General features: G+C 32.3%; 1 protein-coding gene across 1 annotated transcript; it reads right to left on the bottom strand.

Moving 5' to 3' along the window:
- Positions 1-223: 223 nt before the first annotated feature.
- On the bottom strand, positions 224-3,944 carry LOC143066674 (uncharacterized). Its single transcript, XM_076239514.1, has 3 exons — positions 3,827-3,944; positions 2,223-2,357; positions 224-642 (listed from the first exon to the last, which is right to left on the bottom strand). Exons 1-3 carry the CDS (start codon positions 3,882-3,884, stop codon positions 269-271), a joined length of 567 nt encoding a protein of 188 aa, XP_076095629.1. The 5' UTR covers positions 3,885-3,944; the 3' UTR covers positions 224-268.
- Positions 3,945-15,763: the final 11,819 nt, after the last annotated feature.

Raw genomic sequence — 15,763 nt, 5'->3', positions numbered from 1 at the left:
TCTTCTTTCATTGTAGCAGACATTACTATATACCGAAACAGCAGGGCGACACAGACACAGAGCAAATGCAGCAGAAGACACAGGTAAAGTGCATTTTAGAATAAATATATTTGAATCATTTACTAGTCATGTAATCATTTGAGACCAAGAACAACAGAGACACATTGTTATTTCTCAAAATTTATTTGAAAAACAAAATGATAGAAGATTTCGTTTTCAGCCTATCTTGTGGCAGACATTCCGTTCTTTAATAGCTTGGCCTATATTCTCATGCATATGTTGGCTTATATTGTGGTGCATACTTTGACTTATATTTTTGTGCATATGTTGGCTTATATGCTGGTGCATATGTTGGCTTATATGCTGGTGCATATGTTGGCTTATATGTTGGCTTATATGTTGGCTTATATGCTGGTGCATATTTTGGCTTGTATTCGGGTGCATACTTTGACTTATATTCTGGTGCATATGTTGGCTTATATTGTGGTGCATATGTTGGCTTATATGTTGGCTTATATGTAGACTTATATGCTGGTGCATATGTTGGCTTGTATTCGGGTGCATACTTTGACTTATATTCTGGTGCATATTTTGGTGCATATTCAGGTTCATATTTTGCATTATATCCTCCATATCCAGGTCCTGGAAAAAAATTAGCATGAATTGAATGAGGTGAGGGCGAAAATTTCATAACTGTGAAAATTTTTGAATATCGCAACATTCTAAACTCGTAACTACACATTTTTTAAAAATTGTTGATGGTCATATAGTTCTATAACATGTTTATAAGTAACATATGAAAAAAAAATTATTCCAAATAATAAATGTACTCATTTCATTAGCCTACAAATATCAACATGAAGGAAACGAACTTTGATTTTCAAACTTCAGCGATGGACGGGCGCAAACATACTCAGAATTAATAATAAAATTGAGAATGTTAATGGGTTGTATGTCAAAAAGATAAAAATACGCCCAAACAGTCGATAAAACTGAAGGTCACCATGGGTCTTCAACGCAGCGATAAAATCCCGTGCCCGGAGATGGTAACAAGCTGGCCCCAAAATAAAAATGTGAACGGTGTCTTTAGTTAGTTTGTCCATTAGATAAACACAGACAACCAAATTCTCTTTAGTGCTGATAGTAGTAATCAAAAGTACCAGGATTATAATTTAGTACGCCGACGCGCGTTTCGTCTACATAAGACTCACCAGTAACGCTCATATCAAAATAGTTATGAAGCCAAACAAGTGCAAAGTTGAAGAGCATTGAGGATATAAAATTCCAAAACATTGTGCCAAATACGGCTTAGGAAATCTATTCCTTGGACAAGTTTTCTTAGTTTTTCGAAAAATTCAAAGTTTTGTAAACAGGAAATGTATAAAGATGACCACATAATTGATATTCATGTCAAAACCGAAGTGCTGACTACTGGGCTGGTGATACCCTCGGGACGAAACGTCCACCAGTAGTGTCATCGACCCAGTGGTGTAAATAGTTATCATAAGTACAAGGATTATAATTAAAGAGGGACGAAAGATACCAAAGGGACAGTCAAACTCATAAATCTAAAACAAACTGACAACGCCATGGCTAAAAATGAAAAAGACAAACAGAAAAACAATAGTACACATGACACAACATAGAAAACTAAAGAAATAAACAACACGAACCCCACCAAAAACTAGGGGTGATCTCAGGTGCTCCGGAAGGGTAAGCAGATCCTGCTCCACATGCGGCACCCGTCGTGTTGCTTATGTGATTACAAATCCGGTAAATAGTCTAATTCGGTAGGTCAAATTCATGAAAGGGAAGGGGATTGTAGTTACGACGTGAGGAACATATCCGATATCATTTGTGAAATGGTTATTCCATAACGGTCAACCAACTCGTGATGGCGTCCGTAAAATTTACGAAGGGATGATTTCAACTTCACCATTTGGAACTCTTGATTTAATAGCTTCCTTGTGAGCAGTAAACCTCTATCAAGAAAATCATGATAGGAAATGCAAGCACGGGAATATCAATGCGCCGACGTGCGTTTCGTCTACATAAGACTCATCAGTGACGCACATAATATTTATAAAGCCAAACAAGTACAAAGTTGAAGAGCATTGAGGAAAGTGGCGTTAGACACCAACAATCAATCATACAAGGAATTTTCAATGTTGTATTTATACTGATTGTAAATGAAGGATGATCAACTTAGTATTAATACTTACTGTTACGTCGACAACAATTTTTATAGTCATTACAATCACTGAGTTTTGGGTCCGTTTCCAGATAGTAACCATATTTACAATAATGACGGGTGCAATAACCATTTCCTGCACTTTCACACTTATGGAACGAGTAACCTAATAATTGAAATTAAAATTAAGTTAGTTAAGAAATAATATACATATAAAGTAAACAAACTAATTGAGTCATGGATGGATAACCCATATTCTTTGTTTTTCTATTAAGAATGAATAAATAGAAATATATCAAAATGTGTTTGGTCTCTCTTATTTTTGTTTTATTGTTGATGATATCCCATTTGTAATACTTTTATGATGACTGAGGTAATGATAAGAAACACAAATAGTCAATGTAAACAATAGATAGTACTATGAATTAGAAGATACAAGGCGCTAGACTAATTTTCTAATTGTAAAAATTACGTACTTCAAACCCTTTCAGATTGCGTATCTCCTGATTTGCATTTTCTTAGAATAGGTCTTGCGACAACTCTTTGAAGAGCCGATAACTAGCCTATTGGATATATAGAAATTTTGTCCCTTTTCTACACAAACTCATGATCGATTTGCTGTTGAAAAGTATCCTCCTTCCTCCTGGTCAACCCAGAACCTCTACAGGTCGGATCTAAATGTAGTGTTAATGTTTTATCATCCTGAACATTTATGAAATATTGGACTGGACTATATGAATCAATCAATCAGTTCTTTACTGTTTATATTATCACCATATGTTTGAGATTATTAAACATGTATATAATAAAACATAAGTTATCAATGTTCGTTCACTGTAGATGACAATAATAATTATAGATAAAATTGAGAATGGAAATGGGGAATGTGCCAAAGAGACAACAACCCGACCATAGAAAAAAACAACAGCAGAAGGTCACCAACAGGTCTTCAATGTAGCGAGAAATTCCGCACCCGGAGGCGTCCTTCAACTGGCCCCTAAACAAATATATACTAGTTCAGTGATAATGAACGCCATACTAATTTGTACACAAGAAACTAAAATTAAAATAATACAAGACTAACAAAGGCCAGAGGCTCCTGACTTAGGACAGGCGCAAAAATGCGGCGGGGTTAAACATGTTTGTGAGATCTCAACCCTCCCCCTATACCTCTAGCCAATGTAGAAAAGTAAACGCATAACAATACGCACATTAAAATTCAGTTCAAGAGAAGTCCGAGTCTGATGTCAAAAGATGTAACCAAAGAAAATAAACAAAATGACAATAATACATAAATAACAACAGACTACTAGCAGTTAACTGACATGCCAGCTCCAGACTTCAATTAAACTGACTGAAAGATTATGATTTCAGAATATGAAACAAACTATTTAGTACTAAATTTTAATTAATTCATTGTGTTTAACTTTAAAAATGTGTCACCATTATACCAATTTCCTAAATACAAACTTTAATGCACTTCTGCATACAATGATTACTAATCACAACAAAGTATGAACCCTTCAAATGAAAGAGAGTTGAAGTTATTGGTCTATTTTCCTTTTTTTTTAATTTAAAACTACCTCTCTAGAAATAAAAGAAAGTCGGGTTTTTTTTAAGAAACATAGAACTTACCTGTACCGCACAGAGCGGCGATTACTAAAGTTCCGAAGAGTAACTGGGCTGCAATCATCTTGGTGCTGAAGAGTACGGTTGTGGTATCTGTGTTGAAGACGATGCTTTAAATATAAACGAAACATTGATTTTTAAACAGATGTGCCGCTAATTACATGCAAGATTTCGCAAGATATGTTTTTAAAATGGAATTAAAAGGATATAAAACCACGCACAATAGATGAATTCCGACTTTAAAAAAATATATAATAAAATTGTGGAAAATGTACAACACGTTTAAAAACTAGAGGCTCCGTTGAGTCTGTACAGCTCACCTGGCTTACCAACTATAATTAAATATTGCTGCTTGTGTCATGTACTTCAACAGAGTCGGTACTTTGTAAATCGGCCTTGCTTGACGATAAATCCGTCTACATGTGTGACTCACAAAAATGATTATGAAAGTTCTAAATAGCTCAGTATAGACGGGCCTGCGTGGCACGACGATCACTTTGAATACCAGCCCTTCATCACAAGACCAATAGTCTATGTACATGGTCTCACAATTACAAATTTAAACAGGATTTTGCTAATAGTACAAAACATGCAAATCCATTAATGGTTACTGTGGCTTCGTTGCTACAAGTGAGCATGATAATTATAAGCGAGTCAAACAATTTCCTACTTTTTTTTCTTATGTGTTCTTAACTCGTGTATCGCATAGAAAGATATAAGAGGCTCTGAAAATAAACTCACCATAGATACCTGGATTAAATAAATGACACGTAAAACATTTTGACAATTACAGAGTTTCCTTTGGAGTACATAATCTTTATCACCAGTGAGATTTGAATGATGCGGGATAGAAAAAATAAAGATACCGTAATAGTTAACCGATTTCGACGGACAAGAAATCATATCTCGTGTGGCCTTTTTCCCAGGTGAGCTTACATGATCGTACATTATTACATTGTTGGTACATTTTTTTCAATTTCAAATTTATTGATGTGTAAACAGATTAATAAAGAATGATGTCGTATTTTACAAAACATTAGCAATTCATAAAAACGGAATTAACATGCATGGAAAGCCTGTTATGAAAGGTGTTAATCCCGTAGTTATGAATGTAATTACAAATAGGAAACCAATCAACAATATGTTTTACAAGAAGTATGATCCGCTCTATTCTGGTCCGTATATAGGTATTCTATAAATATCAGTATAGTCAATATAAAAATCAATACCTTTGAAGGATGACCTTGAGGAAATTCGAAATTATGCTATCCAACAGAATATCCGAATTATTTCTTGTTATTTTGTAACAGGTTTACATACTAGAAACCCCCCCCCTCTCCCCCCCTCCCAGAACATTACGCCTGCGCGAACTTTTTTTCCGTTGTTTTTCACAATGTCTCGTCTGCTATGAACTGTAGTCTGTAAATAAAGGCAACAGTAGTATACCGCTGTTCAAAACTCATAAATCCATGGACAAAAAACAAAATCGGGATAACAAACTAAAACCGAGGGAAACGCATTAAATATAAGAGGAGAACAACGACATAACACTAAAATGTAACACATATAGACAAAATCCCACGAGAATAACAAATATAACATATATATATAACATCAAAACCAAATACATGAATTTGGGATAGACAAGTACCGTGTCACGTCTTATCGCAATGTGAATTAACACTAAAAAAATAAGAGAAAACAAACGACGCAACGTTAAAATGTAACACACACAGAAACGAACAATAATATAACAATGGCAATATTCCTGACTTGGTACAGGACATTTTTAAAGGAAAAAATGGTGGGTTGAACCTGGTTTTGTGACATGCCAAACCTCGCACTTTAATGGCAATGTTAAATATAACATTGAAATGACAACATAATAATACAGGACTACAATACAAATAAATAGGAGAATGTATTAGACAAATAAACACATGATTAATAGTTTTTTAATAATTAATTTTTACAAATCATACCACATCTTTGTATATCGCAAACAGCCAATATATGTCTTTTCTTGATAACTAATTGTGTAAGATTGCTGGCCTGCAGACTTTAAAATGCAATACAATCATCAGTGCCCATTATACATAATTGACAAATCATATAATTAGTTATCAAAGGTACCAGGCTTATATTTTAATACGCAAGACGCGCGTTTCGTCTACATAAGACTCATCAGTGACGCTGAGATCAAAATAGTTACTAGTAATAAGCCAAACAAGTGCAATGTTAAAGAGCATTGAGGACCCCAAATTCCAAAAAAAGTTATTACAGCTAAGGTAACCTATGCCTGGAATTAAAAAAATCCTAAGTGTTTGGAAAAATTCATTATTTTGTAAACAAGAAATTTATAAAAATTACCATATAATTGATTCAGTTATTGATATAAGTTTATCACTGGTAAGGAAAATATACTTGTTTTAAAAAGTTTTTTTACTATTATTAAAGTCATATTGTTATGAAATCGAGTAAAGATAGAGGCAACAGTAGTGTATCGCTGTTAAAAAGACATAAATTGAACGAGAGAGAAAAATTCGGGTTACAAAACTGAAACCGAGGGTAACACATCAACTATAAGAAAAAAATAACGAAACCACATAAACACTGAAATGCAAAAAAAAAACAACAATGCAACATTCATAGAAAGAAATTATTAGATAACTACTACATATTACTGACTTGGTACAGGAAATTTAATGAAAATATGGTGGGGGATCTGGTTTTGTGGCTAGTCAAATCGCGCCTTATCATGTTATGGTAATATAATGGTACATTTCGATATGTTAACCCTATAATAACGACAAATACCAATAATGAATTAACCTCTCACTTGTATGACAGTCGAATAAAATTGCATTATGCTGACAACAATGTGGGAACATAAAACACAAACAGTAACCGGCCGTGTAAGACAATTAGGGGTAGTCGATGTCGTTAAAGGAAACCATTGTCGTCATGATAGGTTAACATTTTAAAAATAGGGGTACAGCAGTTTTTGTGTATAAATATGTCAACTACGAAAATCAAAATGGAATGCATATACACGGAAGCACATATGAAAGACAAGAATAAAAAAAATCATCAAGGTTCCGCGGAACAATGTGTCTCGCCTGCTTTATGAATCTAATAAATGTTTTAGAACTATTACTGCAGACTGCATGTTATATGGCAACTGGGAGAAAAACGAAGTCAATTTATAAGTAACATACGGAAAAACTGGATATATTTTTACAAAATGTATTTCTAGATACTAGCTGTTGATCATAAACAGGCTTCTATCCAATTTTGGTAGAAATCCAGGATAGTTTAGTTCTAACCACCAATGTTTTTTTTTTATTTATTTAAATGTCCTTTACCAAATCTGGAAAATGGTCATTGTTATATTCATGATATTATAATTCGTCTCTGTTTGTGTTACATTTTAATGTTGTGTTCCTGTTGTGTCGTAGTTTTTCTCTTATATTTGATGTGTTTCCCTCAGTTTAAGTTTGAAGATTTTTAATCTTTTTTTTCTCAATTGATTGATGAATTTCGAACAGTGGTTTACTACTGCTGCCTTTATTTAAGGAAGCTATTAAAATCTCGAAAACTTTAACTACTGAGTAAATACTTGTGGACGCCCCCGACTGCAACGACGACGGAATGCACGATCGCTATGTCTCGCTTTTTCGACAAAAGTCGAAGGCTCGACAAAAATTACCATATCACAATAACACAATGGCGGGATGTATAAGTACCTAGCCATATCAAAAGGATATTACCACAAATAAACTAAACAGTAGTAAAAGTGAATGATTTTCAAAGACAAATAAAAGAACACTATTACACGTTTTTAAGATGATAAACAACGTCAGTACCTGGAATCTATATCTCAAGACTAATTTAATATGTATTTGATTTGAAGTTCCACATTTGAATGCCTTTAGAATATTATTCGTTCATATTGTGTTTATCGGAACACGAAAACAGATTAATTTGCATTTTTAGAACGCACTTGTTCAATAGTTTAATAGAGGACTTTTAATTTATAGACTTTCCGTTTGGTCATTTGATAAGAGACTTTCCGTTTTTAATTTTCTTCGGAGTTCGGTATTTTCGTTATTTTAATTTTGTACATCTAACCAGACACTGGATGAGTTATGCTATTTTTATGAATGAAACAGGAGGTGATATGACAGTTTCTTTTTGCCAGTTCTTAATTTTTAACAAAATTTTCGTAATACGCACATACAATAGAAATATGAGAAACTGTATAGATCATATGTTTTCATTCTGTACAAAAATAATCTTTTTTTTTTAAGGAAAATTTATTTAAATACAAGGTCAAATCTGTGTGCGTCTTAGCAGAAAATAAGTTTTCTGGTCTTATGAAGAATGATGTGAAAGTATGACTAGTCTGTCAAGTTTTGCACATACATAGTCAATTTGATCTTGTTAAGACCGATTTGTCTACCTCACAATATCGTGTAAGCTACATGCAATATCTTCATTTGATTTAACTATATGTTCGGTACATTACATCAAAGTATGATGTGTTAAATACAATGCGTGTAAACACTTTCATTCTTATTTTACATGAACGACTACAAACGATTTTCAACAGTATTACGTATTAATTTAATTGTATGATACTGATAACTAGATTTGGCTTAAATAAGAATTCGATAAAAAAAAAAAAAAGTTTCCGGTGCATTCTTATTCAATTCTTCGATCAAAATATGCTATTGTTATGATAGATAAACAGTTATATAAAACTGCGTTAAACTTAAAGGAGTAAATATGATGAGGCCTCTTTTTTAAATGTGGCCCAATGAACCATGAAAAATAAAAAACAATATAAAACGTTAGCTTGTCAGGTTTTTGTAACTGTAATTTTGATTTTGTTTGTCTTACACACTTACTTTAGGGCTTCAAACTGTGCCTGTATTACCAAATTGCAGAAGACAGAATACAGATGTAACACAAATCTTTGTCACCAATGGACTACATGCAGTAAATATCATTTTTGAATTCTTCTACTAATATTTACAATAAATCCTCTTTCTTTTTGTCTAGATAAAATAGCATCAAAATTAAAATATAAGGACATGGTTCAAATTTCTTCTAGAAATCTGGTGTCCAGGTGAATCATTACATTACCAATTAAAGGATTAACCATATGTATTATTAATTAAGGCTCTTCGTCTGTTTCAGCTGCCGCCGTCACTCTGTGTCTTTGTCGTTATATTTACATGATTTTGTCAGGGTAGTTTCATTTTCTTTGTTAATGATAATGATAGATGCCCTTTCGAATAAACAATGGAGAAAAAAAGGAAAAACACACTTGATAAATTGCAACTTTTTTTTACATTCAAAATTGTTTTCACCTATATCACACAGTGATGTTCACCAAAACTCTAGCTTCAGTATGAGCTTCCAACAAATCACATACAACAGCATTGAGTATAATTAACAAAAGTATTTGTATCTAAGTAAAATGTAGGTAACCACGGCAACTATTATTTCCAACCCTGAAATACTGAGTTGTATGGAATTGTTCGCGATTTTTTGTAAAATTAGCTTTTGTAGCCATGCCAAAGTTGTCTCGCATTGTCCATATGATTTCTCAAAATTCTTGCCAGTAATTTTTTGTAAATATAACGAAAACAAATCTACAGCTAAGCTTAATGAGAAAACTTATCATCAATAGTTATCAAAGGTACCAGGATTGTAAGTTAGTACGACAGACGCGCGTTTCGTCTACATAAGACTCACCAGTGACGCTCAAATCAAAATTGTTATTAAGCCAAACAAGTACAAAGTTGATGAGCATTGAGGAACAAAATACAGCTAAATTAATCTATTCCTGGGATAAGAAATTCTTAGTTTTTCGAAAAAAAAATTTAAAAGTTTTGTAACAGGAAATTTATAATTATGACCATATAACTGATATGCATGTCTATACCGAAGTGCTGACTACTGGGGAACAAGTGAAAACAGATGATTGGTTTCATCGATTATATATAGGTTCCACAACTGCAACAAGTGTATTACGATATTTCTACACTCGAGACAGTTAAATGTTAATATTTAAAGCGCGAGGCTTGCCGAGCTTTTGAATAATCAAAATTTAACTGTTGGGAGTGGAGAAATATCGTTATACACGAGTTACAGTGGTGGAATCTGTTTCTCTTATGATTTTTATCCTTCCTTTCAAAGATTTGAGGAAAGTTGTGTACTTTTGATGTGACGTCATCAGGCATTGTCGCCTTTTTTCATGACGTCACAATAAGAAAATTCAGAAGAAAACAAGAAAATGTAACGTAACAATAAGATTTCAACCAATGATTTGCTGAAAACATATTTTTCACTATAGTGAGAAGAAACATTTTTCTCACACCGGTCAGGAAATGTGAAAATAGAACAAAAATTAGAGAAAATGTTTTCTCCGATCTCCTGTTCACACCGAATGAGCTCATCCGTGTGCTAGGGGAATTATATTTTCAAGATACTGGAATTGTATGCGACTATCATACATGTGAAAGGTTTAGCTAGCTATAAACAAGTTTAATCCACCATTTTCTACACAAAAAATGCCTGTACCAAGTCAGGAATATGAGCTGTTACCCATCGGTTTGATGTGTTTGAGTGTTTGATTTTGCCATTTGATTAGGGACTTTCCGTTTTGAATTACCTCTAAGTTAGGTATTTTGGTTTCTTTTACTTTTTACGGTCACCGTGTGTCTCGGCTCACTTGCGACATATGTTCTCGCAGTTTTCGATCTTTATAGATACTAGAATAGTCGTCAAATCTGTAAATGATTGAGACATTGTATTATGCCTTGATTCAAACTTACAATATTGCAGTTGTTTTTCACTTCTTTCCATTGTTTGATAGCGTTTAATTTTGTGAGTTTTTTTATGGACCTCTCCTTTGAATTGCCGTGGAGTTCGGTACTTTTGTTTTAATTTTTTATCACATGGTGGGTGATATATGCATGATGTATAGCAGTAGAAACTTACCCAAATCGGCATCATGGACACTGCATTTGAACTCCATGCGATTCCACCAGTATCGGATAGTACACTTGTTTTCTTTCTAAGTCGACTTGTGGGATTTAAACATAGGTACACAATAATTCTATTGCTAAAATGAACTTTTTTGTTTTGTTTACCCTGTATTAATATTTACTTGATCATAGATATGTTTGACATTTTGCTTGCACTGAGCGAACTTGACCACAGACTCTTTATCTTGACCACTGATTCATTAGAATAAGTTTGAGGTCAGGTGACAAAGCTATGTCTGCCAGATATGTAAAATTCATTTACCAAATATAGTTATCTCATTACTCAAAGTAAATTATATGTTTTTCAAGCAGTCATCAAACATTAAAAATGAGGTCAAGTACAATGGACATTTTGTTAAAAGTAAAAAATAAAAATACCCAAAATTCAAAAGGGAAAATATTTTATCAAATGGCAAAATCAAAAGTTCGGACCCATCAAACAAATGAGAAACAACTGTCATATTCTTGACTTAGTACAGACTTTTTATTAGGTAGAAAATGGTGAATTAAACATGATTTTATAACACATTAATAACCCCAAACTGTATATAATTGTAGTCTCTAAAATAAACGAAAAACGAGAATGTATAAATCATCATAAATACCAGGTATATTATTTCTAAAGTTTTGGTTTTTGTTCTTACATCCTGTCGAAAATAATATTTTGACATTTTTACACTTAATCCATTGGATGTATAGTGTAAAATAAGGTATATATCTGCAAACAAGATAAGGACTGGTCTTCTACCTTCTATATATAAATTTTTAAACTAGTATATATAGCTGCCCCGATTGTAATCCCTCTGTATCGCATTTGGTTACTTTGATGGCAGGTGTTACGAAATGACAAAAATGTCTATATATTACTCAGTGTGCGATCTTGGTTTTTGAATAAACCTGTGGCCAAGTTTGATAAAGTTCGACATGAAACTTTTATGAAGGTCTGACAAAGTTATTGAACTTTTAAAATCGTTAACAACAAACTGCACCTAACTTTGACTTTGTTTTCATACCCTAGACGGTATCATTCAATTATGAAGAAACTTCTGCTAATGTTTCCACGATGTCCATGAAGGTTTGAAAAGGGATTTTGATGTTTTAACAACTTTAACAACAGACTCCATATAATTGTTTCTAAAATATCCATCGGATGCATGCTGATTGATTTAGTCTTGAGAACACAGTGGTGGATCCAGAACTTTTCGTAAAGGGGGATGGGGGAGGGGCTCCAGTCATGCTTCAGTGATTCCTTATATAATCAACCAAATTTTCCCCACAAAAGGGCCCCACCCCCATCCCTGGATCCTCCAATGGAAGATGATGTATTTATTAGTTGTGTTTTCCTTTTTAGTATAATATACTTTTTTTGTGTTTGGTGTCAATCTGATGAGTCAAACTTTTTTCAACATGATTTTTTTCATGTTCTTATGTTGTTCTATTTATTACATCAGTCCCAGTTTAATAGACTGGAGCACTCGCAAAGATGTTTTATCCCATTTCATCTTATATGTGCCTGTCAAGTGTAAAGTCCTGTTATTCAGTGATTTTCATTGGTTGCTGATAATCATATTGGTTTTTTACATAAATCAGGGCATTAGTTTTCTCATTTGAACTGTTATACATTTTGCCATTCCAGGGGCTATTATAGCCGACTATACAGTATGGGTTTTGCTCGTTGTTTAAGGCCATACAGTGACCTACAGTTGCTTGCATCTATGCTACTTGGTCTCTGGTTGATAGTTATCTCATTGGTGATCGTACCATACCTTTTAATTTATACACTTTTGAAAATTGACTACAGAGAATCTATTATTGCCTGTAACATTCCTGTTTTTTACTTAAACAAAATAAGGAACTTCTGTTGCAGATTGCTGTTCATTTAGATTTTCAGAAAATGAAAAAGCAAAAGTTAATAAACAAGGAACCAAAGTACAGTGGTTGAGATAAATCACACTATTGTGTGCAAAATAACAGCCTAAAAACAAAGAAACAAAATTAAAGCCAAATTTATATTCTCATTCCAATAGTAAGGACTTTTTTCTTACAAATCAGCCTCAAATAAAAAACATAAAAACAAATAAGGATTTTAGTCTGTATTATAAATAATAATTACATCAAAATAAAAATATGACAACACAAAACATTAACATGTAATAACTCAATATAGTCACTGGGTGGGGAACATTATATACAAAACATCTGTAATTTATATAATATATTGATAGTTGCACTTCTAATACAAGGTATATACATGCACAATTAAAGTTCTAATGAGGTTATAGACTGTAGACAGAGGTCAAGGTGAATAGAATGAGAAAGTATTAATTTGGAGAATCTCCCCGTTGGCATCAATTGGGGATTTGATGGTCGCAAATTAAGTTTACTGGCGACGCGTTAGCGGAGACAGTAAATGGGTATTTGCGATCATCAAATCCCCAATTGATGCCGTCGAAGCTTAAAATACAATATTGTTATCTCCATTCTAATGAAACTGACAGAAAACAACGTTAAAACATGTATTTAAAATCTGTCATATGCCGTCTGTGCTTGCGCGTACGTCCCATAGCATCAATTGTCAATTGATGCCATGTAAGAAAGTGACGTTATCCAATCAAAATGAATGTTACAAACGTTGTTGCATTAGAATGTTAAGTAGCATCCATTTTTCACTGTTTTGTTAGCAACATACACAGATGTTTATTTTTAAAGTTAAAAACATATAATCATAAATGAGGTTTTACAACGTTACCATTTTACACCCTTTAATAAAAAAAGATAATTTACACTTCTTAAACTGTATGTAGAATCAAAGATAATATATGTTATAATTTTAACTAAATTCAAAATCATTCCATAAACAAGAAGTAAATCTGTTTTTGTAACTTTATGGATTCTTCCATATAAGTAAAACAATTTGAAAATAAAGTAATTGCTTTCTCAAACAAATTACCTATACTTTCATGGCTTCAACAATGATTCAAAAATATATACATAAAAATTACTTGAATAATTTTCTTCACATGATAAAAAGTGACTTTACAATATTTATGTTACTTGTATAAAAATCTCCACACAGAAGAGCTTTATACACATGTGATAAACAAAAACTAATTCAACACACTTAAAATAATAAACAAACAAAGGCAGTTGTATGACCTCATTCGATCCAATTGTATATTAGTTGAAAGAATATTTGTCTATAAGACATAATGCCCTGCACATACAATCACATTTTTGTATGTTCAGCTTAATTGTAAAATGAACATGTGTACTAAATTCCAATTTAATGTGACCACAAACCCATAAACAAACTATTAACTCAAACTAAATTCTAAACAGACCAAAAAATTTGTAAGGGTTCCGCGGAACCCAGTGTCTCGCCTACTTTTGCTGTTAATCGCAGACTCAAAAAATGAGGAAAAACATCAATAAAAATTTCCCTCTCGATACTGTCTTTTGATTGAAAGAAGTTTGGTAAAAAATCCAGGATAGTTTATGAATCTAATAAATGTTGTATAAACTTTAACTGCAGACTGTATGTAATGTTAACTGGAAGAAAAACTAAGTCCATTGATAAGTAAAATACGGAAAAAGTGAATTTTTTTTTTACAAAATTTACTTCTGAATAATATCTTATGATCAGAAACAAGCTTCTGTCTAAGTTTGGTAGAAATCCAGGATAGTTTAAGAACATTATAAAAATTTTAAAAACTTAAACCACAGAGTGAATGTTTTGTTTCTGGCAAAAAAACTAAATCCATTTATAAGTAAAATACGGAAAAGTGGAAATTTATTTTTACAAAATTTTCTTCTTGATACTATCTTATGATTATAAACAAGCTTCTGTCCAAGTTTGGTACAAATCAAGGATAGTTTATGAAAGTTATTAAAATTTTAAAAACTTTAACCACAGAGTGAATGTAATGTTTCCTCGCAGAAAAACTAAGTCCATTTATAAGTAAAATACTGAAAAGTGGAAATTTATTTTTACAAAATTTTCTTCTTGATACTATCTTATGATTATAAACAAGCTTCTGTCCAAGTTTGGTACAAATCAAGGATAGTTTATGAAAGTTATTAAAATTTTAAAAACTTTAACCACAGAGTGAATGTAATGTTTCCTTGCAGAAAAACAAAGTCCATTTATAAGTAAAATACGGAAAAAATGGAATTTTATTTTTACAAAATTTACTTCTAGATACTTTCTTATGATCATAAACAAGCTTCTGTCCAAGTTTGGTAGAAATTCAGTATAGTTTAAGAAAGTTATTAAAATTTCAAAAACTTTAACCACAGAGTGAATATTTGTGGACGCCGCCGACGACGACGACGCCGACGCCGACGGAATGTAGGATCGCTTAGTCTCGCTTTTTCGACTAAAGTCGAAGGCTCGACAAAAAGGTATATAAAAAAAACTCTTTTATTAGCAATTTGATATGGTTTCTTTTGCTTTTATAGTTGAAACATATACTGGTACATATATGTGTTTTATACAGGTAACATTCTCAAAAATTAATGACATTGACATAGATAAATATTTCTGCATAACAAATGACCTATTTATCTATCTATTAAGACATTCTTTGAAAAATTTCTTATATGTACCATCCTTGAGACATGTATATGTAGATGAGTTATAATGAAGGACAACTTACACTCAACCAAAGCAAAAGTATATTATTATATACATGTATATTCATAACAATAGTTTGCTATAAAGTTTGAATACACATTTTCTTTGGTTCATATGCATATGGTAGACATTATTTTATGAAAGTGTTATTACAGATAAATCATGCAAGTCATTAATTTAATATTTAATTAAATAACAAACTAACTTACTCAAAACTTGGATCTTTTCATATATGAATACAGTAACAAATTT

Source organism: Mytilus galloprovincialis, chromosome 3 (genome assembly GCF_965363235.1).
Source record: "Mytilus galloprovincialis chromosome 3, xbMytGall1.hap1.1, whole genome shotgun sequence".
Classification (NCBI taxonomy): Eukaryota; Metazoa; Mollusca; class Bivalvia; order Mytilida; family Mytilidae; genus Mytilus; species Mytilus galloprovincialis.
The sequence above is the reverse complement of the archived record's forward strand: the minus strand, read 5'-3'. Positions and strand labels throughout refer to the sequence as shown.

What these genes read in the sequence shown, in the direction of transcription:
- LOC143066674 (XM_076239514.1), bottom strand. Translation starts at nt 3,884, where the DNA reads ATGATTGCAGCCCAGTTACTCTTCGGAACTTTAGTAATCGCCGCTCTG. An exon ending in CGCCGCTCTGTGCGGTACAG is followed by an intron (nt 2,358 to 3,826) that starts GTAAGTTCTATG and finishes TTCAATTATTAG; the next exon opens with GTTACTCGTTCCATAAGTGT. An exon ending in AAATTGTTGTCGACGTAACA is followed by an intron (nt 643 to 2,222) that starts GTAAGTATTAAT and finishes ATTTTTTTCCAG; the next exon opens with GACCTGGATATGGAGGATAT.